The sequence below is a fragment of the Centroberyx gerrardi genome, chromosome 21, assembly GCF_048128805.1.
Source record: "Centroberyx gerrardi isolate f3 chromosome 21, fCenGer3.hap1.cur.20231027, whole genome shotgun sequence".
NCBI classification, from domain to species: Eukaryota; Metazoa; Chordata; class Actinopteri; order Beryciformes; family Berycidae; genus Centroberyx; species Centroberyx gerrardi.
Genome location: NC_136017.1, coordinates 14,580,393 through 14,607,124, shown reverse-complemented (window position 1 = coordinate 14,607,124; position 26,732 = coordinate 14,580,393). Strand labels below are relative to the sequence as shown.

Sequence of the window (26,732 nt, the reverse complement as noted above, 5' to 3'; positions counted from 1 at the left end):
AATGACAGGTTTCTCTGCGCTGCATGTTCACTGTTAGATTAATGCAGAACAGGTTTAGTAGTGCAATATGCATCATGTCTGCTTTACTAAACACAATGGGACTACATTTCCCTTAACAATTAATTTACCGCTGTTGTTTTTCATATATGCATTTATTGTCTCACAACTTTCATTAGCTATGTTCAGTCAGAAGTAGGCTGGTTTTGTCAGCGTTGTTCCTTTAAATTGATTGTTAATTTGGTCTTAAATGCAATTCCAGGTAGCATTAAAAAGCTCTTAAAAACTGTTGGCTCTCTGAAACCTGTTTAAAAAGTGCTAGTGCTAATTTGTGTTATTCTCGTGCTATCAATCATTTTGCAACAGGAGGTGTCGCTGTTTTCATATGGTGGATATCTCATTTTGGCACAGATGTCTTCGTTTCTGTCAATTCATTTAAGATTTTAACGTTTTTCCAGCCATTGAGCACCGAGTTCCCCATTAAGGCTAACCTGAAAATACTAATGGTGCAGAATTTATTCATATTTCACCGCTCCTTCCCGGCTAAGCAGAGGTAATTGGCCACACACTATAGTTTTATTCCTTCATCCACAGTCCTGCTGTGACTGCGAGTCAAAACCCTGCCACGTCTGTGATTAAGTTACACATATTATTGAGTGGTGGAGCTCACAAGTACGGCTCGTGCGTCAGCGAGGGCAATAAAGCGGACGTCAGCAGTCTCACGTTATTATTTGTCTGGTCCACATGTATGCAGAATTCAGCTGTTCAGTGTAATTGAGTTCATTTGCAAAAGACAGTCTATTACAAAAATAATGCAAATGAAATACAGAAACATTAAGTTCATTATTCAACACCTTAAATATAGAGTTATCTACTATCCATTAGTAAGTCTAGTCTAGTCTTGTTTATTTATATAGCCCTTTATCACAGTCAAGGCCTTTACATAGCATCATATACCATACACATCATACATATACATACTACATATACATACACATCATATACATCCAATACCAGGTCATATACATGCTTCCTATACATTGTTTACTGCACCTTATACATACAACACATCATATACTACATCATATACATCGTATACCATACTACACACACACACACACACTCAAGCCTATTGGCAATATAGAGTCTTCAATTCACCTGACCAAAGTACCATAGTTTGTTTTAGTTGTGTGTTCTTCAGTCATCTTGTCACTTTTGTCACATGGCAATATATCTCATTCTGGAAGGGAACTTTTTCTCACTCTGAAAATCATCACCCAAGTTTGAGCAACTTTTCTTCCACAACTAATCTCCTAAGGCCTATTTCACAAGTCATCACAAGCGAATGATTTCTCTCAGCTCCGGCAACCTGTGAAGGAGTTCAAGTGTGTGTTTCTTTCTCTCTCTGTGTGTGTGTGTATGTGTGTGTGTGTGTGTGTGTGTGTGTGTGTGTGTGCGTGCGTGGCGGGGGGTCGGGGAGGGCGAGGCGCCGAGCGCGATGCAGCGGTTTGACGCGCGGTAACACCTTCTGCCGCGAGACGCTCGTTCTCTGGTGCGTTCACACTCACCAATTAACAGAAAGAGGGCTAAAAAAAAAAAAAAAAGACAGAAAAAAAAAGAGGGATGACAAGCGAACGCACCGTGACAAGATGCTGGGATGAGACCAGAGAGAGGTGACTGCGCTCCCGGGGAAATTACGTCATCCGTTTTATCTCTCCCAGCTCTCTACAATTAAGTTGTAAATGTTTTAAACTAGTAAATACAGCGCACTAACTGAAGGAAAAACAGCGAATCAGAAGGTTTTCTCTGGCAGTTGTTGGCCTTGGGATGTACATGTTGTTTAACTGCATGGTTGGTGCTTAGATATATGCGAATACATTTTTTGGACCTTTTATTTATCCAGGAAAAGTCTGCTTCACTTCTCTAAACTCTCCTCCACCATTACCTCCAATACACAGTTACATAGTGACTCTACTTACTGACACACCAGATCTGGCTCAAATACATTTTTATGGTTCGTTTTCACATAAAAATAAGATAGCAGTAAATAGCATAGAGGATACAAACGAAGAAAAAACGAAACCACCTTGGTTTTGTCAGTGTGCACACGCCTTATAATTGAGTTGTAAGTGTGTTACGATGTAACTAATCGCATTCCAAAGCATGCACACAAAGCTCATTTTCCTTCAGCTGAAATCAACTGGAGTAATTCTAATTAGATCCAGTAAAAAACAGGATTTCAATCAATTTCTAAGGTGCATGCGTGCCATCTGCCAAGTACATCGCACACTTGCTCGACTGATGCTTTAACTGGATGTGTTGTACTCTGCCGTCAAGTGGATTTCCCTCTGGACAGTCAATGTTCCGGTGTCTCGCCTCTGTCTACCCAGGCCGGTTACATCCGCATCGACGGCAGCGTGCCGTCCTCGGAGCGAATCCAGCTGGTCCACAAGTTCCAGAGCGACCCGGACACCCGCGTGGCCATCCTCAGCATCCAGGCAGCCGGACAGGTACACACACACACACATACACACACTGACACACATTCCGAGACTCAACTCCGTTCTTTGGTTGAGTAAAGCTGGTAGTTGTATTTGGCTTTTATTTGGAATAATAACACACATACTAAAATTTCCCAATAATGTAACAAAACAAAACCACCGAAAACAAAATCTAATATTGGAACAAAGAGTAATGCTATTCAAAAATCATACTTTGTTATGGAAAAGTCAAGGAAAAACGCAAATGTGTGATAAAACCGCAAAGGAGGTGGTGGTTTTCTATTGAATGCACTGAAAACACACTGCCCTCTTTTTTTGTTTTGTGAGTCTGTTTGCTATGCTGCTCTACTGGTTGAGATCAGTACCTGAAAATCCCTGCATCACCTGCTCAAAATCTGGGTTGGGGAAGTGAATAAGAAACATTCTCCAGTGCCTCAACAATAAATGAATGAAGTCAGTTGGTGTGAACAAGGATTGTGCGTGTAAAAGCATGGAATGTGAATAAATTCTGAAGAGAAACATGTTTTACAGTTGTGTAAGTGGACGAATATGCGCAGAAAAGTGATGTGTTCCAACCAAAGAAAGCAGGTGGTTTGAGCATTTACCTTGTGTGTGTGTGTGTGTGTGTGTGTGTGTGTGTGTGTGTGTGTGTGTGTGTGTGTGTGTGTGTGTGTGCGCGTGCCCTCCGCAGGGCCTGACCTTCACGGCTGCCAGCCACGTGGTGTTCGCCGAGCTCTACTGGAACCCGGGCCACGTCAAGCAGGCGGAGGACCGCGCCCACCGCATCGGCCAGACCTGCTCCGTCCACGTCCACTACCTGATCGCCAAGGGCACCTTCGACACCGCCATGTGGGCCATGCTGAACAGGAAGGTACCAGGGGGGCGGGGCAGGTCGGAACAGGGAGACGTGTGTGTGCGCTAAGGCTCGAAATCTAATTTAAATCACAATGCAGTGTCAAAGAAAATGCTGAAATGTTGGGCAGGGCTTCTTCCCAGCCTGCTCCTGCTTTCCGCCTCCTGTTCACCAATAAAAAACACAAACAAAGAGTCAGAATTTGCGAAAAGGATGCTGCATCCACCACTGTTGCTGCATGGTTCAGGTTTAAAGAGTCTGACGCAAAGCAAACAGCTAATCGGCAAAGCATCGTGCCCTTGAGCACGGCCGTCAGTTGCCAAGAGCAGAAGCCTGTACTTGGCACGCGGCAATGGTTTTTAACACATTTTCTGTGTAAATAAGGTTAAAACACAATATACAGAGTCTGTACAGTGCTATGATATATGTAGCTAATTAATAATCAGTTTATTTGAATGTGATCTCAGCTCTCTGGCTCCCTAGTTGATCAGCTTCCTTCATCTCTTCTATGGAGAATACAGTGACGTTAGCAAACCTAACTTCAATCACTCAAATATTTAGCTATATATATGTATATATCACCATACATGTAAACTGATCCAGACTTCTGTTCTTCTGTCATGTGACGTCATCCGTTTATTTGCATATGAGAAGAGGATAAGGGGAGTTAGTATTGATAATCGCAGCAAAGATGTCAAGTTAAATTTCACCATAATACAGTTTTTACTTCCTTTTATGATGCTGCTCAATAAAGAACAGACACCCTTTGTAGAAAATGATTTTTACCACGCCATGATGACATTTTGAAGGCATCCAGGATTAGAGGAGGGAAGTGTGTCACCCTGACTGACTGACCTGAATTTGCCTCTGAAAGACCAAAGTGAGAAAGTGGGGGAAAAGCTATAAAGTGTGAAAGGCTATAGTGAACAGCTCGGTGTTCCATGCTGTCTTCCAGGAAACGGTGACGGGCAGCACTCTGAACGGCAGGAAGGAGTACCTGAAGGCCGAGGAGGGCGACAAGGACAAGTGGGAGTTCCTCAACTTCGCCAACGCGTGGACGCCGAGCGGGGCGCTTCCGCCGCCGGGGGGGAACACGGGAAGCGACAAAGACGGCGTGTTCTTCTCCCACGTGAGTCGGATTTGGGCGAAACACGAGAAACAGTAGTAGTAGTGGAGTGTAGAAAGGATTTTGACGTATCTCAAGAATTGTAAGTGTCACATTTTCTGGTCATACAGGACAGCAGCTTGTGCTGTATTAGTTTTTGAAAAAATTATGCATCCCATTATCCAAATTTGAAAGAATTCAAAGCCGTCTTCTCTACCTCACTCACAAAACAATGTGTTGTAGTCTAGCAAAAGGCACATGCTTGAAGAGTCTAAGTATGTAGATGACAATGGGGAATCTGCAGAAGAGAGTAGAGGTCTTCCAACAGACAAGAACGTCTGCTGAAGAGTGGGCAAGTGGGCAAGATTTCTGTGTTTAAGTAACTAAGTAGAGAAATGAGACGATGTGCTATGAAAAACACAAATAACGAACTTGGGCTTGCATCCATCTTCCCGCAGTTTGAGAAAGACAAGCAGCACGACATCCGCTCCTTCTTCTCCCCCGGCGGTGGCAAGGAGAAGAAGAGGAAGAGGACGGAGGACGAAGAAGCGTCTCCCTCCGTCCTCCCGGAGACGACCGCCGGGCCGGCCGACGGAGCGAGGAACGCTGAAGAGAGCGAGGACGAGCGAGCGAAGTCCGCTCCCGCTGCCCCGCCGGACCAGGACTTCTCCCCCCAGCTGAAGAGGCTGCGGACGCCCCAGGCCGGCCCGAGCCCCGCGTCTCGGTTCGGGGGGAGGCGGAGGTCGGCGGCGGCAGCAGGAGGCGGCTCCGGCAGTCCCGGCCCCCTGGCTTCCTTCCTGACCCCGCGCAGGCTGTCGGAGACTGTCCCACCCAGGGAGAAGTGGAGCTGTCCGGCCTGCACCTACTCCAACAGCGGCCTGTTGCCTTACTGCGAGATGTGCGAGTCCCCGCGCTCTTCTACTGGTGAGTGTAAGGTCAGGTAGGGTTTTTTTGTATTTTTGCATTTTTGTATTGCGATATATTGTATTTCGATATATCATCCCATCCCTAGCTCATAGGGTTTGGTAGAATCAAGTGATAACGCATCATCTGGTCTATTCTCCCCTATGTATTGTGTGTCTGTGTCTGCACACAATGAGTCTCTCTCTCTCTCTCTCTCTCTCTCTCTCTCTCTCTCTCTCTCTCTCTGTCTCTCTCTCTCTCGTCATCATACACTTCATTTAGTCTAGAGACTGACGTGTCTGATTGCAAAACAAACTGGAATCCATTGAGAAAAAGACAATAATTCCATCAGCTCCCCCCCCTCGCTCGACGGGAAAAGCAACACCTGAAGCCGAAATCCATTCATCGCTTTATTTTTCTTCCCGTCAATATCAATCGCGGCAGTCTGCTGACATAATACTTTTGAACAGCATTACAGATTTCACCAGATGGAGACGCGTGATAGCGAAAGATAGAGGCGAGCTTGCCAGAGTCTGAAATAGCTCCGCTCGGAGAATATCATCCCTCTCTCTCTCTCTCTCCCCCTCTCTGCAGATGACAAGGACACAGTATAATTCTCACCTGTCAAGCTGAGAGGGAGAGAGAACAGGCGCCTTCCGCCGTTGCAAACATCTCACACAAAGTTGGGGGAAAAGTTGAGCTGGCTCTCGCTGATGTCTCTGTCAGCCTGTCTAACAAAAGAGGAGGGGTGGAAGTAGTTTTGACCTGGCTCAGCTGTAGGTCCACGCTGGTAAATGTTTAAGGTGCGGAGATGTATCCTCCAGAGCTGTTGGTATCGCTACAGATGAGCCCCAAAAACCTGCAGGGATTAAAGTTTTCTTACATGAGATCAGTGCAGATTGGCAAGCCTCGTCGTCTCCGTCAGGCAGACCAATCTGTCTCCACACTTGGTTCCACTCGGTTTCAGTTCTGCAAGTGCAGCTTTCCGAGAGAGCCTCCCATTGTGAAGACAAACGTAAAAATTCTTTGGTACGCTCGAGACCGCTCACGCGTTTGGAACTGTGTGTGTTAGACGGTGACTTCACTTCTTTTCGTTGTCAGATGGGTAAAATCGCCCAATACTCGGACATTAGGTGAACATCATTGCTCCAACTCGGTTTGACTGGACTCGACACTCTCTACTGACAAGTGGCAACAATGTTTCATTAATCAATAATCTACAACAGGCTTTGATATGTTGAGTTAAGGTGCTTTTTGTTTAGTTGTTACATATGTTTCCATTTGTAACTCAGGTCTTCTGAGATAAAGGGTTTAATTTGCCTAACTGCCTGTTTTTCTACCTAATACTTACTGAAGTCACTTCTTATGAATGCTCAATACCACAACTCATAATTAAACTGGAAAGGAAACCATACAAAACACTCATTAGTGAAGACTTGTGTTTTACATGGAATCAAGGTGTCAGAATTCATAAATAGACACCAAAATAAAGCTTGCTCATCAAAAAAATTCCCCTGGGATAGCATGAGCCCACCTAGCGTTACTTTTTCTTTTTGGCTGCCAATCTTAGTGCTTATTGTTTAACAAATGATAGGCTTTTATGTTTTATATTGAAATTGTCATCACTTTTGGAAGGCAACCGTGTTAACATGAGAATCTGATGACTATACTGTACAAGGAAACTGTCATTTCTTTCTCTTGGCCAGTAACTTTGATTTGGTTTTGTAAAAGAATCATAGATTGTGTTTTACTTCAAGCATTGAAAAGTGGACTTGAATTGGTCAAACCTGCAATGATCTTTTTTCCGTAAAACCCATATGGTCTTGGCTATTTTATATAAAAGCGAAGGTTAACTTACTTGAGCTTCAGTCATGAGATTTTTTTTTGTGGGGGTTGAAACTGTGTTGATACGCCTCTTAAGTCCTCATAGGATCTCTAAAGTCCCTTTCTGGTAAAATTCAGTTTATATTCACTGCGAATAAACGCAGGCTACTCCAGAGTCTGTTTGCAGCTCGGTCCATGGTAAGTGAGGATCGCGCACTTAAAAACGCGCACGGTTCAAACACACAGCACCTGGGCCTGTGAACGGCAAGAAAACGCACGCCCACGCCCCTGCCCACGCACGTTTCTGTTAACAAAATTCACCCCCCCCCCCATTTCACGCTCAGCTGCAGCAGATGCCAGATAACTATTCAGCAGGCGCACACTTTTCTCTGACACGAACGTCACTCTGCATTCACAGCGGCGTGGCTGTGTCAGCTCGCTAGATGTGGAATTTAACAACCAGCTAAATCTGTAAATGACAGACTGCTGGAAAATAACAACTGTATTTATGGAGATATCGCTCAACATGGCACTGCAATCCACAGCCCCTAGAAATGTAGGGAAATAGTCAGTTTAACCAGGGCAGTGTCTATAGTGTTCTGCATCAAATGGTATCCCTTTTTAAGAGCAGCAAATGTACAGCAACGTGTCTCTGTGACACTGATGCTGAGACATATTGACAACTTACAGAGTATCACAGTACACACTGACGCGATAAAAGGACAACATATACACTGTAAAGGGACAGCAGAAGACATTCAACAGTCAGTGTCAATGTGCATTCAAGCAGCATACAGTGTGATAGCAGCTGAGGAAGAGTACTCCGTGTGCAGAAGGGTTTTGGTCCAATGTACCATGAGGTGTTTATACCCAATAGAATGAGATGCGTGAAATGAGAGGAAAATATCCATTTGTCATGATTCAAGGGGATGTAGGTAAAGATGTCTTGATGGGGGATAAAGATTTTTTTTTTTACTTTGGTGACATTTCTGATGCTAAGCGGTCCTTCCCAGAGATCACCTGTCGATCAAGCAGTGTGTCCAGTACTGTGACGTCTTTTTCCTTGGATATTCTGTTGATGAAGTTTGAATTTTTGTATGTGGGTGCTCTTTTCTTTGTCTGTTCAGCCATGGAAACTCACCCTGCTAGCCTGTGACAAAGTGGAGGAGCATTGGTATTGTGCATCTCCACATTGTTTGAAGTCAATGACACAGAGGATCATCCAGACCTTTACGACTTCACAAACCAAAGTTCTCACGATCTAAATGGTCTAAATGAAGTGAGCGGACCTGGAGGCAAACTGCTGCTGTGCTCAAAATGTCTGGTAACTGTTTAGCATGAGTTTGCGGTTGCCTTGCAGCAAACATCTTGTGGGATCTGGATCTCGCCCGTAGTCTATCACCAATCCTAGCACTAATTAACAACAAAACAGAACATAAATTAGGCACCGCCATTTAGGCAAGTCTCTGTTCAGCCCTCCAGGGTTGAATCCACAGTCTTTAAATAAATGCTTAGCTGGCGGGGTTGAGTTCCTCCATCTGTATCTTTTTGAGGCCGGGCAGGTGGATTTTGCTTCCCTGGTTTAGTCCTTCAGCTCTTCCACAGGTAGAGCAGCGATTTACCTGGCTAACGCCGCAGTACTTTTCCCTTCTTCAAGACTTCTCTGTCTTCACTCTGACTCTATCACTCTCTTTGCAGACTGCAATAAAAGCTTTTTTCTACCTCTGGAGCGCATGCTATTTCTTAAAGTTAAAGGTGGCAGATCTGGACCCTCTTGAGCTTCTGCGGTGGTCGCAGGCTTATAAGTTTGAATCAGATCACATGCTTTTGTGTGTCTGAATTCGAGACTCGTTTTTGGAACCGTATCAAACGGCTGCAGACATAATGGGGCCCTCATTGGGAAAACAAGGGGGCTGACTGGTAAAGTCGAGGCACGGCCCTGTAGGATTTCCCCGTTAACATCTTCCTCGGCGGGGACGGCGGAACATAAATTGAGCCGTCTCTCGGCGGTCTCGCTTGGCTTGTTAGCGGAGGGGGGCAGCGGCGGGGCCAGGAGCCCGGAGACTCGGATGACATTTGAGGGAGCCGGCTAGAGGCTGGCCTTTTGAAGAAACAAGCCACGGAGAGGCAGGATCACTAATTAGCCCTCTGCGTCCCCGAGCCTCACAACTTACTGTCTTGTTAGACTTCACACCTCAGGCTTAACAAATAACGTGAAGGGGAATGATGAAAAAATAACTAGGTACGTCGGAATAGGTAATTTTATAGCACTTCTCTTGAAGTCGGAGTGAAAATGGGATTTTGCGTTTAATCGGAAATAATTGTGTAAGAAGAAATGTTCTCGTGAGATTTTGAATATTCATCACTAGAAGTCACAGGCGTGATCTGATTTGCTGTGTTTTTACTGTTAGCAGCTGATTGGCTGAACTCAAATGATGCCACTTCACGTTACCTTGATGACAAACACAGACAAACAGTATGGGATGAGAAACCGGGGCTGGACTGCCACAGTTTCTGAGTGGCAGCATCTCATAGAATATGACTCGAACCGCAATTTTAAATAATGCTAAGTGTATGAATGGCAATAGGATAATCCTTGCATTCATTAACATTTTCCCGGCTTGGATTTCAGCCTGACCTTAACAGAATTACAACATTCTGTATGAATGAAAAGTAAGTGAATGGTGGGTCCAAGCGTATGGGTGGAAATGCAGATGTAGCATGATAGCCAGTCTGCAAGGCGCAATAGGCCGATTCTTACATTCATTGAAAGTTCAAAGCAGGATCTCTGATTGCCAGCAGTCTGGATATCGCTCACTGGGCCCGGCTGAAGCACAGCACAGATGCGGCGCTCGCTGACAGTTTTGCTGTTTAGATTTGATTGCGCACGATGCAAACAAGCAATTAACCAAACAATGAGAGACGGAGGTAATTAATTCTCCCAACAAATTATATTGGCTGTTTGATCTGAGAGCTGGAGGGTGGCAGGTGTTCTGTCTGCAGTGGCCAGCTTCCCTGCCGACGGGCCGCTGAGCAACTGAACCAGAGTCAGTCTCATATAGTAGTTCACATCCGTTAAAATGTCACTTTTTACAGCACTCATGATAGCTAATAACGTCACTAATGACCCATATTGAGTTTTACTTTCATGTCAGCAATCATTTTGTCAAACTAAGCGTCACACTCTTAAGATGATGGATATCTCACTTGGGAATGAAACTCCTCAAAGTGTGATTACATTTTGTAACTTGGCCAATAAAGTAATCGTCATCTCTCTCTCTCTCTCCCTCTCTCTCTCTCTCTCTCTCTCTCTCTATCTCTCTCTCTCTCTCTGCTGGCTCAGAGCCACCCAGGCCTCCGCGCCCCGCCTCAACCCGGGGGGACCAGACCTGCGTCGTCGTCTCCTCCAGCTCCGACAGCGAGCCGGAGCTCGGCCCGGGAGAAGCCCCGCCACCGAAAGCGCCCAAAGACAAACAGAGCGACGAGGGGGAGGAAGAGGATGAGCCTCCGAAAGACAAACAGAAACCGGGAGAAGCGGAGGAGGAGGAGGACAAGCGGTGGCGCAAAGGCAAACAATCACCAGGAGAGCGAGGCGGCGGCGCTGTTGGCGGCGGCGGCTGCCTGCTTCCTGATCACACACAGGGTAATCCCACCTGCAATCTTCTCCTCTTCATATCTAGGGAAATTGGCTGGCGCCGCATTGTCACCTGCCCGTATAATACTGTTTAATATCATCACTTCAAACCAATAAGGGACTATATCCCATTCCATATGGGGCTGTGTATTATTATTTTTACTATTATTATTATCTAGCTGGGGATATTGCCTATTTCTGCTCACAGCAAGCTACAACTGGCCTGAAAGAGATATTGAGTCAAACCTCACTAATCTGAACCCCTCCAGAGTGCAGGTTGTTCAAACAGGTGAAGTATGTGGAGCACTGGAATACACTGGGGAAATTCATATTTTGAGACACGGACGCATATGTTCTAAAATAGTCGGCATTGTCCATTATGCAGCTGATGAGCTTCTGATTGGCTGTAACAACAGGGAAATTTCAACAGTTGTGTACACATTTTAGAATGCATCCGATAACTGAAAAGTCGCGAGTTCAATCCCTGTTGGTGTTTGAGCGCACTGTCTTGGAACACAACCTGCTTTACATGCTGCACTCTGACCATTCCTGCTACATGTGTCCATGCATGTGTGTCTCAGAGGGATATGTGAGGAAAAACATTCCCAATTACACAGTTTGTAATATTGCGAATTAAGACCTCGGTGTTCGAGTGCTTCTGTCTCAGAGGGATATGCCAAGCTATAAATTACACTAATTACTATTAATTACACTGTGTGCAATGCAAAGAGCTGTGACCGGGAGTGTCGCCCCTAAAAGTGTGCAGACATTTTGCATCAGAGGTGCAGAAGAGACCTTGAAATTGAGTTGACATAAATTCATGGCTCTTCACCAGCCATCTCGCCAACTCCTGCCCGGGGCTGCAGGAGTATAAATTACTGGTGCTACTTGTAGCATTTTAAAGAAAATTAATCTTTACCACATTCATTTTGAAACAGTATAATTACCGTAAGCAAACCAGACCATCGGCAAGAAGACCGGCAGCCTCTACTGGCCTCTACACTGAATTTTCCAAAATGTGCCACCTGCCACTTGCTGGCAGATGAAATCTGCTGGATTGCTTTACGGCACAAACCAGGAACAGGGCGCTGTTCTTCCAGCGCAAACTGAGCTAAAGTTTTCAGAGTTTCTCGCAACAGCAGACGGCAGAAAGAGTGAAAGATCAATGGAGAAATCTCTTCCAGCATGTTTATCCTCTTCGGTTTTAAGAGAAACACCTTTCTCCAAAGAATCAAAGATCTTCTATGCGACAGGATGCACCGGGATTAATGGGTAATGTGGTCTTAATTTTGAGAAAGATTAGCACTATTGTGAGGTAGAGGCGACCAATCGTCTCCACCATGGTCTCATTTGTTTACGGTAAGTAATTTGACATCTTGATGTAAAAAAATGCTTCATGTTGCACCGTTCTATAAAGGAAAGAATAAACACACACCACAGTCTTGGTGAGGTGAGCTGGTATTGGCAGCATGAACCTACATATCGCCCCTTTAACATCCTTTAACAGCAGTGTGAAACAGCGAGCGGTTAATTTCCCCCCCCCCTCTGTAGCCACCTGTGCCCCCCCACCGGTCTGGGATCGAACCCCACCAGAGCTTTTCCCCCTCCTCTGTATCTCAACCCCCTCTACCTCTCCAACTGCCTATGTAAATACAACACACTAAAGGCAAGCGAACTGCGCCCACTCTCATTTAAAAAAAAAAAAAAGTCGGTCTGAGTCGGAGTCGGCCTATTTAGACCGACTCCTGGTGAGAGGTAAAAGCTTCGCCGCGTCGATCAAGAAAGGGTGGCATTATTAATTAATTAATATTTTTTTCGCCGCCGCCGTCTCTCAGTCTCCGGCGGCGCAGGGTTAATGTGAAACACAGCGGTTGTCCAATAAAAGTGACCTACGGGGTCAGGAGCGGTGCCTAATGATTTTCCTCTACCTGCCTGTGGTCTTTTGAAGGCGAACCGCTGAGCTGCCCGCCACCCCCCACCTCTTGATTGCTCTGAGATTACTTTCCTCACAGCACAGACAGGCAATCACTCCTCCACCTCTCTCTCTCTCTCTCTTTCTCTCTCTCTCTACCTGCGTGACCCAAACATTTAAGCGTTAATACGGTGTTATCTTGATGTTAGTTCAAACGCTTCAACAGCACCAAACCGTCTTCCTACTTGAAGTGCGCAGTTAGAATTTCTCCTTCTTCTTCTTCTTCTTTTTTTTTTTTTTGCTATTATTTCGATCCAGCAGAAGATGAGATGACTCAGTCCAATTAGGGGTTGTTTTCTTTCTTTCGCAGTAAAATAACAAGTAAATCCCCCGGGGTGTTTTGAAGGCACTGTTCATACTGTGTAAGTGACAGTCTAATAAGACGGCTTTGTAAGATGAATTGCCCCCATCGTATAAATGGCCCACTTAATGCAGCTGGCGCATTCCGCCACGACAAAACAGGGGAAGGGAAGAAAAAAAAACTGCTTACAACCAATATAGGCTGCACACTGCAGTGCTGCTAGGTTTCATTACAGATACAGAGGGATAGATAGATGGGATTTTTGTGAAACGCCGGTGTCCTAAAAAACGTGTCGGGGTTCCAGGTCTGTAGTGCCTCGGAGTGCTTTCGTCTGGCGTCTTGGTATTTTCAGACACAAAGTGGCCCGTTCCATCAGGAGCCGGGGGTCGGATCAGAACAGCATGTACTAGACCCGGGAAAATTGCAGCTGAGAAAACGGCAAACGTGAAAATAAAAAATGAGACGTAAGAGCAGCATAGGGGGATGGGTCAAGGAGAGGAAGTGGCTTATAAGCGCGACCTCACCTTGAAACTAAACAAGAAGAAACGGCTTTGACATCAAACAGCAGATGATGAAAAATAGAGGTAGAACATAAAGAAGAAATAAAAGTAAATCCATGCTGCCAATCTAGTCTTCCAAAAGGAGACTACCATCACTCTTCATCGTTTTGTAAAATCAGTGCCTAAACATCTTTGATAGCAGCTCAAAACAGTTTCCAAAGCTGTTTTAAGATGATTTTTGTGAAAATTTGGGTTGATTTTGAACTTGGCCGCCTCCTCCACTTGGCTATCTGTCGCTGGGAAGGAACCCAAACATGTTTGATGCCTTCAAAGCACGATGGCAGGACTGTCTTGGTTACAGTGTGTTCCTCTCTTGCTCCAACAGGACTAGAACTGCTTAGTGTTTCAGTAGAAAAGCAAAGAGTGCTGATATTGCACCACAACAGGGAGAACTCTAGTCCCAGACATCGACTTGTGACAGTACATTCCCCCCTTAGCAAGCCGAATGGACACACACGCCTTCACACACACACACACACACACAGGGCAGACAAGTCGCCACGCGTAGTGATTTAAGGCAGGTATTATCAGAGTGTTATAGGTCATTGTCTAAATGAAGCGCGGTCGAGCAGCGGCGGTCTCATTTCCACCGCCTGACCTTTTCCTGCAAGATGCTGGCGGGATGAGGGAGCTACATAGCTGACATTAATGACCTGCTCTCTCCTCTCTCTCTCTCTCTCTCCCTCTCTCTCTCTCTCTCTCTCTCTCTCTCTCTCTCTCCCCATCTGTGGCTGTCGTTTTACAGCTCTCCTCCTTACTCTCTGTAGCCGTTTCCATCCAAATATTCAGCAAATTTTTAGCAAACTTCGGAAAAATAGAATGGGAATTAGGTAGGTGTCCATCAAATAAACAGTCTTTCTACATATATATGTCAAAAACACATCTATATATCTATAGATCTATATCTATATAACATAGAAAAGCACTTAATATTCTAACGCAACTAATGGCCATAAAACCACAACAGGTGCCTGATATATGGGAGTGACAGCAGGAGGTTTTGGTAGACAGATACAAACTGCAGTACATCATTATTTATACGACAATATGTGCTTCCATCACTTTTTATGGCAAATTTTCTGCATCAACACATTCCTTTCCACCTTAAATGAGTAAAAACTTTTTTGTGATATTGTTTGTGCATTGTTTCCATTCGATGCATCCTAAATACTAGGAATAAGATGGAAACCTAGGTATTCTCTTTCTCTCTCCCTCTCTCTCTCTCTCTCTTCCTCTCTGTCTCTCACACAGCCACTGTTGCTCTACCTCTCTTGTTACCTGCACTCCCTCTTACTGTCACTTCCTCTCTTTCGTCTTTCTCATTCCGACTGCCAGACACTCATTCATTCTCTGCCTTGATTCGCTCTCTCTCTCTCTCTCTCTCTCTCTCTCACAGCAAATGTAAAAGCTTTCATGTACTGGGTATAGGTTGAATCACTATTGTCTTCATCTGTGATAGAGAGTAGCAAACCTGCCATTTATTTCTAAGAACATATCACAGATTATTGCTTTCATTTTTTTTTTTTAATTTTCATTGTAGATTCTATAATGAGTTGTACGTAACCAATAAACAATTAACATATGGTAACTGTTTTCAAACATGGATATACAGTATATACATTTTAGAATGAACCCCCTCAGTTGGTCTGTCAGTGTTATAGTGTAAAGTAAATGTGAAAACTTCTAGAATCTCATGTCTGTTACTTTACCAGCTGTACAAATGCTGATACTGATAAAGCTGTGAAAGCCAATAACGAGCCCATAATATCCGCTCAGTGAGATATTGGTCAGCCTCTCTCTCTCTCTCTCTCTCCCTGCAGGCCAGACAGCAGCAGTGTGTGTGTCTCGCCCTACTAAATCTACTGCTGAAGACGATGATGACCGTGATGATGTCGATGGTAAAGATAAAGATGACACCAGCGCCTCCCTTCCCCTCTACGCCGGCCTCCAGTTCTGTGCCAGCCGGAATACAGACCGAATATATCTTTACTCCAAGGTACCTCTGTCTCTCTCTGTGTGTGTGTGTGTGTGTGTGTGTGTGTGTGTGTATTTAATCATATGTATACTCAAAGTAGACCAAACAAGTTACCAGGGTGTAAACTTTTTAAAATCCTATATTAATGATGTTCTACAACAGTATACACTTTCATTCCAGAACATATCGAGGGCTTGGAGCCAAAAGGGCGATTTTGGGCGAATATGAGTATTATATATCAATTGAAAGGTCTCAGTGAGATCTTTTCAGTGCCAAAAGGACACAACTGAAATCATGACCCATAAGTTTTAAGTAAACAAAAACTGAAAGCCGTAACAGTAAAACTAAGGTTTTGTTTGCTGTCAAAAGGGCATAACTGCACTTACGCCCTTTTGACACCAAGCAAAACTCCACTTCTGACACTGAACAAGTATTGTGGGTAGAAGATTCTAACAGCACTTAGGGCAACTCAAAATGCATGCTGACGTAAGTAATGCTAGCATGGCAGCTTGATCACATCATTTTTAGTATCCTAGTCATATCCTAATTAATATTCTAGGTCAATATTAGATGAATGTAAATATGTTAATATTCCCATGAAATACTTAGGCCTATAGATTCAAAATGTTATTTTATAATGTTCGGAGTGTGAACTGGTCAAGATGAGCTCTGATAGTAAGACTGCTGCTAGCTGAAGTTATCCCTCAGTGTTATGAGGAGTTTTACAGGTCTTTGAATGTGTCCCAGGACACATTAATAAGTGATGTGTCCTGGGACACATACAAAATGTATTATACTAGCAAAAGAAAAAAAAGGTAGTAGTTTAGAATCAAAAGTAGTTTCTTATGTCTATAGAGGTTTATTAAAAAGGTTTATTAAAAGTTTTTAACAGAAAAAATGTATCAATCAATTTGATATGTTCCATATAGCCTACAATTTTAAAGGCCTTGGTGAAAGTTGCTGAGCATTACTTCAAGATAAAGATATTCATTCTGATCTTGTTTTATATTTCAGTGTTGATTGAAGTGTAATTGCTAGATTTGTATTCAAATGAATGTGTTTTACAATTGTTTACTTACATACGCCCATATTCTGCATGGCTGTACTGGGACAATGTTTGTGCCAAAAAGGCATATTTCACTCTTTTGCCATTTTTAAAAAATTAACAAATATAATTCAACTTAAACTGTAGCAGTATTGTTTTTATAGTAATGCTCAATCTGATAACACAAAAAGTTAAAAGTTAAAATATTGTGCTTAGTATGTGTCAGCTGATCCAAGTTTGATCAAAATTTGTTTTGGCTCTCTGTAAAATCTACTATAACGCACTTACGCCCCTTTGGCTCCAAGCCCTCAATATATACACTGTAGCTCAAATACATAAAGTCATACACGTGCCTAAGTATCGCAGTTGCTTTGAACACTGCAGTCCTGTTGCATAGAGGAACTAGCGTGTCACCCTGCCAGCAGCCTTTGAAAGTGGGCCAGCACCAAATAAAGAGGACAACAAAACTCTGTACACCCCTTCAAATTTTCTATTTTTCATCGCCTCGAGGCCCTGAAATGAAAAATGCGCTCCTGCTAAGTATTACTGGAAGTGTGTGCACACTTGCACGACCAAGGTGGTTCAGTTTTCCTTCTTTAAAAGCTGCACTAGGCAAGATTTGTATGTAAAAACACATCTATGCTATCAGGCTTAATCATAAAATGGGCCTGCAATAGAGAAGAGCATCCCATTCCCACAGATTGAGACGCTGTAGCTTCGCCCCCAATTGACCAAATTAAATTCTGGTGTCATATATGGACACTTACTACAAGAACAAAATCCAAAGTGTCTCCTAAGCAGCAGCTCCGTCCAGAGAAAGCTGGACTCACCAACGTTAGATCTTTTCCTCTCTTGTCTCTTTGGTATAAAGCATCACAGACCGGCCAGGTCGGTAAACATGAGCGTGCTGTGTAACATTTACTGAAGTTCAGGTTACCTCCGCTGCCATTTGTTGCCTAGCGCAGGTTTAATTGTCAGGAACGACAATTGAGCAATGTGAGCAATTTAATCCGCTAACTGTGTCTAAATGAAAGTGAAAAAAGTGTGATTTAATAGGTTTTCATTTCAGGCCTCGAGGCAATAAGTAATATTGAAAGGGCAACTTGAGTTTTGACACCCACTTGATGTTCGGTGCCTTAGCAGCACTCTTCTGTCATACATATTGAACTGAACTGTGAGCAAAACACATTGGAAAAACATAGGATCATGTGCCAGTATAGGTACAGCACAGTACTCCTGTACAGTGGAAAAACAACAACCATTTCATTAATGAATACTCATAATACCTTGAACTAGTCAGTCCTCTCTTAACACAGGAACAATAGCCTGTTTGAATCATTTCAGGGATTGATTGAACCTGCCTGGTATAAGGGAATGAAAAACTCTTCAAGTCCATTCAGATTCCTCGGCTCAATACAAATTGAAGGGTTAGGATTACCAAACGATTACCATTAGGATTTCAACATGGATCTCCCCACCTACAAATCCCCCTGTTATTGTCAGCATTCAGGCAGGCAGTAATCTAGTTTTTGTTATAGGATTGTATGGGGAGATTGGACAAACGTCTCTCATTTATTTCTAATTTAATATTACAATTTTCTTTCTTGTGTTCTTGACAGACCTAGGTCTAAAGCTGTCGGTATACTTCTAACGTTGTGGAACTTGCTGCATACAAATTTCATATTCACATTCAACAACAATACAATGGCTGCGGTGAGAGTGACAAAAGCGTCATAACACGGTGCAGGTGCCTCAAGACGATTAATTTTGCAAAAGTTGACACAAGACGGAAACAGAGGCAATGAGCAAATGTGCAAATGGTCATGCAGTGGCGGCCTTTTGTCTGTATGAACCTGCTGAATTTGTTTCCGCCGCAAGAATACCAACTCATGAATAGTGGTTGCAGGTAATGGTTTGTATCTGTCTCAGCCTGCTTGAAGTTCTAGATAGATCTTGACAATTTAGATACTCAAGCAAAACATCCTACACTGACCTCCAGCTGCTTTCCCATCGTCTAAATCGTCTAAACTTTCTGGCACTCGCTGTACTCTCCATCGTAAACCCCACCCATCCTAAGCACACCAAGACAAACTATATTATTTATGAATCGTGTTTAACCCAGGTCTGCTTCCTGATCACATTCCCGAGCGTTCTCGGCACTCCCCCACCCCCCCCACCCCCCCCAAGCGCCGCTTGCCGAGGGACCTCCGTATTGATCGGCCCGCGATACTCACACCCTTTTGTTTCATTCATGAGGGATCAAATTCTTTCCCCGGCGAACGCAGATAAGAGACAAGGGGGTTTTACATAGAGGAAGACCGAGCGGCGAATTGAATCGGCGATGGAATATTACCCCCGACGTCAACGGACAAGTGTCGCGTACGCGCGGCTGAGACGATAAGCCGCGGAGATAAATGTCCCCCGCTGTCGTTTAAATGATAAACTGGAGGAGCTCCGGCTGGAAAGCTGTCACATCGGGGCTAATCCCAGACCGGGCGCGGGATTCACACAGGGAGCGCTCGATGCACAATCAAAGCAGGATTTGTCACCGGGTTCCATTAAGAGAACTATCGTGAGCGTTAGGAGTTTTATGTCCGTTTTTCTACACGTGGAGCAGCTGATTTATTCGTGACCTCGCTGTTCCGGGTCTCAGTTGGGCGGGTGGTTTGTTTCGTGTAAACACAAGGAGGACCAGACGGGTGGGGTTTACTGCATCAGGACAGTTCAGGTTGTGGCAAGTGGTCAGTAACACAGACATATGCTGCACTTCATTGACTTTCAGATACTTTCCTAAACTTAAGATAACTTAAACTTAAACTTCTAAACTAAACTTTCTGGTACTCGTTAAAACCCCACGTAACTGGTACTACAGCAGATTCAAATACATGTATTAGACCACACACTTCTGAAAATTTAGAAAGGTGCTGGAGGTGAAGGACAAACTAGTAGAAAAAGGAAAAAACGCACTGTCTGCATTGATTTCTCTTCCACAGAGGAGGGACAAGAAAGTGAAGACACCTGTGAAGAAACAATCTATCTTTTCATTGGGTTTTCACTTGCTTATAATGTAGAATACATACAATAATACGTAATATATTTTAGAAAAGACATACCAGTATTGACTATGTACAGTATTCACATAGGTATACAAACGTACTCCATACCAACCAAAAATCACCTTTTCTTACTTACATTAATCAGTAATTACCAGTCATTCTATTACTATAAGAAGTTATTACATCTATTTTTTTTTCAGAAAGAAATCATTACAAGTGTATTAAAGTGTTCTATTTTTCAAACCAAAATTAAGTTGACCTCTATTCTTTCAGAACTTTCATTTGTTTTCAGTTAAATTGTTTTAGGTGATTTTTGTATCACATTTTTTCAAAAGGCTGATATCTGATTTTGGAACAGAACTCTCGATACATATATATTTTTACCTGTGAGCTTGTTAGTGGAAAGGATAATACTGTAACACCTCTTTGCAATCACATCTAGCAGGGCTGTAATCCTGCTCCATGCTGTCACAGCACAACCCTCTCCACTGTTTCCTGACTCTCTCTGATATTTATTCTGCTGCAATCCAAATAAACATTGGGGGCCTGTGTGCACTGAGGGTACAAAACAGAAAAACCTTCCTAATATTGAGTCGCATCCCACAATCCATGTCTCAGCTACCTGGAGGTATTAACCTTTAGGCTTTAACCTGTCTACTGACTCCTATCCTTCCTCTGTATTTACCTTCCCCATGACTGTAGTGGGTCTAATAACTGAAATCCATCATAGGTTTTAGCTGAATTCACTGGTCAGTCTGTTTCTTTCTTCTTTCTTGGCCCACTTGGTGTCGATTCAATTAAAGTTAACATTGAGGGTGAACTGGCTTTCTTAGACCTCAGATTAGCAGTAGGTAGACACTATACCAATAAAGCAATAACACCTGAGAAAACGTTTGTACAATGATAATGCAGGTTGCTACAAGCCATAGTGCTATGATTACCCATAATCACCCATAATACTCAATGGTATTATGCCTTATACAGTTCAGTTTTTTATACTCTTTATATTTGTTAGCAATGCATGTATGCTGTCTGAAAAGTTCTCCTCAAAGTGGTGTACATATATTAGAATAAACCAAGAAAGATCATCACTGGCTCCTTGGTTACCACAAGAGTTGGCATGGCAACCAATAAAGCACGGCTCGCCATTAAACACGTCTTTGACTAATCAGGCGGCTTGGCTGAAAATACCTGTTCTGCAAGTGTTTAAGCCACAGTGGCAGGTACAGTGTGAACCAGCACATCATTTTTAATGAGCAGCTGCCATTCCTGACATTAAATGGCACTGCAGTGAAATGATGATATACAGGGGGTGGACAAAATAACGGAAACACCTCACAGTATATCACTGTTTTCATGTGAAAACTGTGTAATTCTAAATGTTTTTATAAATTTTTTTTTTAAACCTCACTTGAAGGATTACATGTTTCTCTATGGGTTGAGAAAATTCTTATGAAACCCTTTCAAACCCCCATTGGATAAACTCAAAAATACATGGTGGTCAAGTTGAAAACAAGGCTATTTTTCAGATTTTCACAGCGGTTTTCACCCAACAGCAAATTTATGAATTGAGCTTTAGCAGTTTGTGTGGGGGCGTTATCATCTTGGAATATGGGAACATTATGATGGAACAGTGCACCCGAGGGTGCTCCCGGTCATGTAAACTGGTCTCATATTCCTTGGCTGTTATATGACCATGCAGAGCAATCACTGCACTTGGCAAAGACATTGTGGGTTGAAGGCATCTTTTGGCTTTTTCATCAGACCATATTACTTTTTTTTATTACTCAGGTCTCCAGGTTTTGTGCTCCTTATACCAGGTTATGCGTTGTGTGTTGGCCCTGCCAAAAACACCAGCATTGTGAGCCTCATGATGTACAGTTTTTGTTGGGACCGTCACAAAGTTGTCGATTCAAGTATGTGGTGATTTTCCCCGGGCCACAGGGGAAACAGTCAGGCACCGACTATTTGGCCTCTTTGCAATTCTGTTAGTCGCCTGATGTTGCTTTGAAAACTCGCATATAAAAGTGGTGATTGTCAAACCTCTTTTAAGGCCGGCACATGCCGTGTTGAATTGGCATTCGACTTGATATGAATCTCCTGGTGCCATGTACGGTTTCTGTGTCATGCACTATATTTCATTTCGGCTCCCAACACAAATGATATATGATAATGTAGCTATGATGGCACACCTTATGATATAGAAAAATCAGCAAATTGTTTCCTAACTTTGTTGAGAAAAGTACTAAACAAATATATTTAGTTGGATAGATATTGTTTAGTAGTTGTAGTGTTAAATCTTTCTGCATTGTGCTAATCTTCTTCTCTGTCTCCTTGTCTGTTAGGATGGTGCTCCGTTGAACTGTAACTTTGTCCCTCTGGACATTAAACTGGACAACTGGGACGACCTGCCTGAGGCCTTCAGCAGACGCCAGGAAAATCAAATCCAGGTCTGCCCTTCCCTCCTGGCTCTGTGTATGTGTGTGTGTGTGTGTGTGTGTGTGTGTGTCTATGCACTCTTGCATGGAGTTGGATATTCATGAATGTGTGTGGGTGTGCATATGGATGGGTGTCTTTATGTGAGTGAGATGTACTTTCTGTAATGTACCAACCTAATGTATCATTACTGTGAACACGCCTAAAAGGGGAATTCCACTGGCATTGACTTTTGGGTTATTATTACTAAAATGTGCCAATATTTTGTTCTGTCTCAAGATCAAGAAAAATGCAACGTCCTGACGTTATTGAGTTGCACTTTTGTAGATTGATGAAAGAATGTTTTATGTACGCTCAAGAGTGTAGTGGAAAGTTTTTCAGCTGTTCAGTATGCCCATAGGCTGTTTCAAGGCTGACCTTCATTTCAGACTAAGATAATTTCCTTTGATATCACAGTCAGTAGGGCTATCACCCTAATCCCACTGACCCAGTGAAGACGAGGCAAAAAGACTGCACAGGGGGTTATTATACTTAACGGATGTCTGTGATCACTGCGATGTGAAGCTAATGACACCACCGATCATGAGGAGGAAGAGCAGCGGCGTGTCGGGAGCCTGGCAGATAGATGGAGTCCGGACGCCCACTTTTACCACCGCAGCGCCTGGAGGGGGGGGGGGGGGGGGGGGAGATGATGAAAGAGAGGGGGAGGAGAGCGGGAGGTTGGAGGGGGGGCGGGGGGGTTGGGTAACCTGAGCCGGCGGAAGAGAAAGTGCCGTTTTATGAGGGTCGTTAAAGGAGACGGATCATCGCCTCGAACGACCCCACGCGCCATCCAGCTAATATTAAACCCCGCAATCTGCTCCAGCAGTAACAGAGCCGCTGACAGACGCCCCGCCGCTCGCACTGTTTATGTTGGTTTGTAAAGCGAAGCCGCGAGTTGCATCCGTCCTCCGAGCCAACGTTTCTACCCTCTTATGCTCCAATTGTCCATCAAAATCAATATGAAGCAAAACTATCTCATGTGGGCTGCAACACATCTTGGATGGGGATGCAATGGTGTGGAAACTCGCCTACACACAGCTTTTTTATGAGTGTTTACCCAACTTGTCAAGCGGATATAAATCTTGGATATGAATTCATAGTGTGCATCGTTGTAATTAGTATCGGAATGATGTAAGTTCCATGAAAATAGTGCTTTTTTTCAAGAAAATGAAACATACATACTACCGTTCTGAGAATATAACTGTGCGTATTGGTGGTTGTTCGCATTATGGTGATTACCAACTAGAATCCATAGTTTACCTTCTACCTGTCTCACCTTATTTATCTCTACATGGTTTGAGGACTGCGTCTCTGGTAGAACTCAATTGCTTTCATTGGGAGGTTGCAGATCCAGAGCGTACCTTGTCATCAGTGGGTCCATCAGAGGGTCCCACAAGGGTTAGTCCTCGGCCCCATCCTCTTCATTCTGGACATTCTTCCCTTTGGCCGTGTCATCAACAAACATGGGATTTCACTCCATTATGCCAACGACACTCAGTCACCAATCTCAGCATCAGATTCCACCCTCGGCTGACCTTTGATGACCACACAACACGCCGCTGCAAAGCCTCCAGTTACCATCTCAAGAACATTTGTAACCCAGGCACACTCAGAGACATTTGTCCACACCTTTACCCCTGCAAGGCTGGACTACTGGAACACCTTTCATCTGGACCCCTGTCAGGAATGTCCGGAAGCTCCAGTATATCCAGAACAGCAATGCCAGGATCCACCAGCAGATCACATCCATCCTGGCTGCAACGCTCTGGCTCTCCATCTCTTCCAGGACTGAATCCAAAAACTCTGCTGACTTCCCAATGAATCCAGAGAAATGCCTCACTCTTTCTCAAGGAACTTATCATCATTTGCAGCCTTGGGTCAAGCTTGTTTTTACCCCATTGCACTGTATTTCTTTTTCTTTCCTGTTATCTTTTCCCTGATAGTATAGTTAAGTATCTATTCATCCATTGGGAGACAGTGCTCTAAGAGACTGTTAGGCATTCGCGATGGGCTCTTTAATATGAGAGTCTCTTGGTTCCCACCCGCCTGCTGTGGCTGAGTTGGCATCTTTTGGCCCAGCCAGACTGCAGCAGTCAGCACATCGGCACTCCTGATTATCCCAATTACTGCTGTTTAGCTCCCGACACGGGTCAGTGTCAACACAAACAGGTCGAAACAGAACAAATAAATAGATACAAGGTTACACAAACATACACAGAGATACGGCAATCCCACATGGGCCAAGTCAATTCCATAAAGGGTTTTATTGCAGGCTATAGTGTAATTTATATCATACTACAAATGAAGGGTTTCATTCCCCAGTGCTGCATTTAAGAGAGCAATTGTTACCTAATATCTATATAATATCAAAAATACAGATGGTTACAACTCCTAAAATGTAAAAAAAAAATTGCAAGCCATGGTGTAATGATGATTTAAAAAATCTCTGTATAATCCATTGAGTTTTACTTTCACAACAATAATAATTTTGTGAGAGTAGGTGTCAGTCATGGATGGGTATCATTCATTTCTCAGATTCCTATGTTATTTAATACTAAATACATTTTTCTTACCAGAGGATTTTCTTCAGGCAACTGCATTTTGGGTGTTGAATCCTTGACTTGCCTGAAAATATACAACTTTTAAATAAAAATCAAAGTAGAGAGTGCTACATCTGGGTGTGTAATGTCACCCTCAGTTGGAGGTGCTTTTTGGTGTACAGTAACTGCAGAAGAAAAAGGTTAAAAAGCCTTTAATCCATTGGCTTGTTGAAATAACAGGTTAAAAACGTACAATGCTCCAAGGCGTTTTGGCATTGGCCTTCCTCAGGGAGCACAAAGCTCCAGCGATTCCATGTTCAGTGGATATACAGCTCTGTTTGGTTCAATGAGTTTTGCCCAGCTATCTGGAAAACTGTGTCCTTGTGCAAATCAAAGGTTTTAGGTGAAAACACTCTACCATGTCATTGCAGTGTGGAATTTTGAAATGTGAATTCAAAGTGAAGTGCCTTGTCCCCTCCAGGTGCTGCGTTTTGTCCGGGAGTGGAGTGGCCTGGCGGCCATGAAGCAGAAGCTGCTTCGACGCAGCGGCCTCCTCTTCCACAGCCCCAGCCTGGGCCTGGAGCAGCTGGCCGCCGCCCAGCGGCCGCACTCCAGCACCAAGAGGTAGGCGAGACGGAGCGAGGCCCGGGTCAGGGTCCAGTTCCAGGAAATAGTTCTCAGCGTTTGTTTTAACCTGCTTGGAGTACCAGATGTCGGTGGGGTTTGCCGCATTAGGAGAATTCGTGTCACCTTGTTTTGAACTACCGCCCCCTTTGGGCCAGTCAGTGTAAATTTGGAAATGGTTGAACTTGACGGTGAGATACATTAGTTCCCTAAGTTTTGTCCAAATCCAATAAGTGGTGTTCGAGATTTCACAGGGGGAAGGAGGGATTTGTAAACACTTGCTGGCCCAGGCAGAATTAATATCTGTGCATTTTTGTGTGTGTGCATGTGTGTGTATGTGTGTCCAAGGTTGTCAGCTTAGGTGACAGGCTTAGGTGAGGGTAGGATGAGAGTTATGTATGTGTGTGTGTGTGTGTACATGTGTGTTTTTTGACAAACAAGCGTTGTTGCCGGCACACTAATTACAGCTGGCGTGGATGGAGGCAGGGAGAGTTTGCCAATTACAGGGTATACTGGTGTGTGTGTGTGTGTGTGTGCGTGTGTGTGTGTGTGTGTGTGAGAGAGAGAGTGTGTTTCTCAACCAGGGACGTGTTTGGGTGCGTGAACCTAATCAAGGTGTGAGTAGGAGGCAATTGGCCCGGCTTGATTTGACACCTGTTTGATTTATTCACTAATCAGAACCAATCAAGCTCTGGCTCCGACTCAGCGGGGCGATCACGGCTCACCTTTCTCGGCAACGAGCGGCTCGGTTTTCAACTACTTCAAACTTAATGCACTTTGTTGAGATTTCCTGCAGCGTTACTATTTTCCTCATAAACCACTCATGGTGATTTACAGTGATTTTAGAAGAGCTCAGAGGGTTTTGCTGCACTTTGCGTCCTGCCTAACAATGCCTCCTCACCGAAGTCACTGTTAACCCCGGCCTCATTGGCTTTCATAAGAAGCGGTAACATAATGCACATGTCCAAGAAATATTTTATATGCGTGGCGATTTTCAGTCGCCGCATTAATATTTTAACTCACTGTTATGCGGTCAAAGGTGTGTGTTTATCAGGTATTTAACAATGGCTTCCAATGCGACTCAGCCAATCATAACTGAGGACCAGAGCTATTCGTTTTATACAATAAAAGCATAAAGGTGAAATGAAAACATCAGAGTGCAGCACCTAAAAGGATGAAGAAGGGATATAAGACCAGATATAGTCTATAAATCTGACGCAGAATCTCCAGATCTTAATAAAGTAGCTTCAGTGTTTATGTAGCTGCCCCCCCCCCCCCCCAACCCCCAACACTAACCCTCATCACATCCTCAGTCCCGACCGCCCACATATAACAGTCAAAAAGGTCAAAACGCACACAGAGCC

The 26,732-nt window shown here is 43.8% G+C and overlaps 1 protein-coding gene across 2 annotated transcripts in view; it reads left to right on the top strand.

Moving 5' to 3' along the window:
* zranb3 (zinc finger, RAN-binding domain containing 3) overlaps positions 1 to 26,732 on the top strand; it is a 63,640-nt gene that overhangs the window by 23,447 nt on the left and 13,461 nt on the right. For both annotated transcript variants that reach the window (XM_078291108.1, XM_078291107.1), the window contains 8 exons: positions 2,388 to 2,507; positions 3,190 to 3,369; positions 4,307 to 4,480; positions 4,915 to 5,380; positions 10,527 to 10,826; positions 15,471 to 15,646; positions 22,072 to 22,176; positions 25,226 to 25,368. In XM_078291108.1, coding sequence (XP_078147234.1) covers positions 2,388 to 2,507; positions 3,190 to 3,369; positions 4,307 to 4,480; positions 4,915 to 5,380; positions 10,527 to 10,826; positions 15,471 to 15,646; positions 22,072 to 22,176; positions 25,226 to 25,368 — 1,664 coding nt within the window. The remainder of the gene's footprint in view (positions 1 to 2,387; positions 2,508 to 3,189; positions 3,370 to 4,306; positions 4,481 to 4,914; positions 5,381 to 10,526; positions 10,827 to 15,470; positions 15,647 to 22,071; positions 22,177 to 25,225; positions 25,369 to 26,732) is intronic.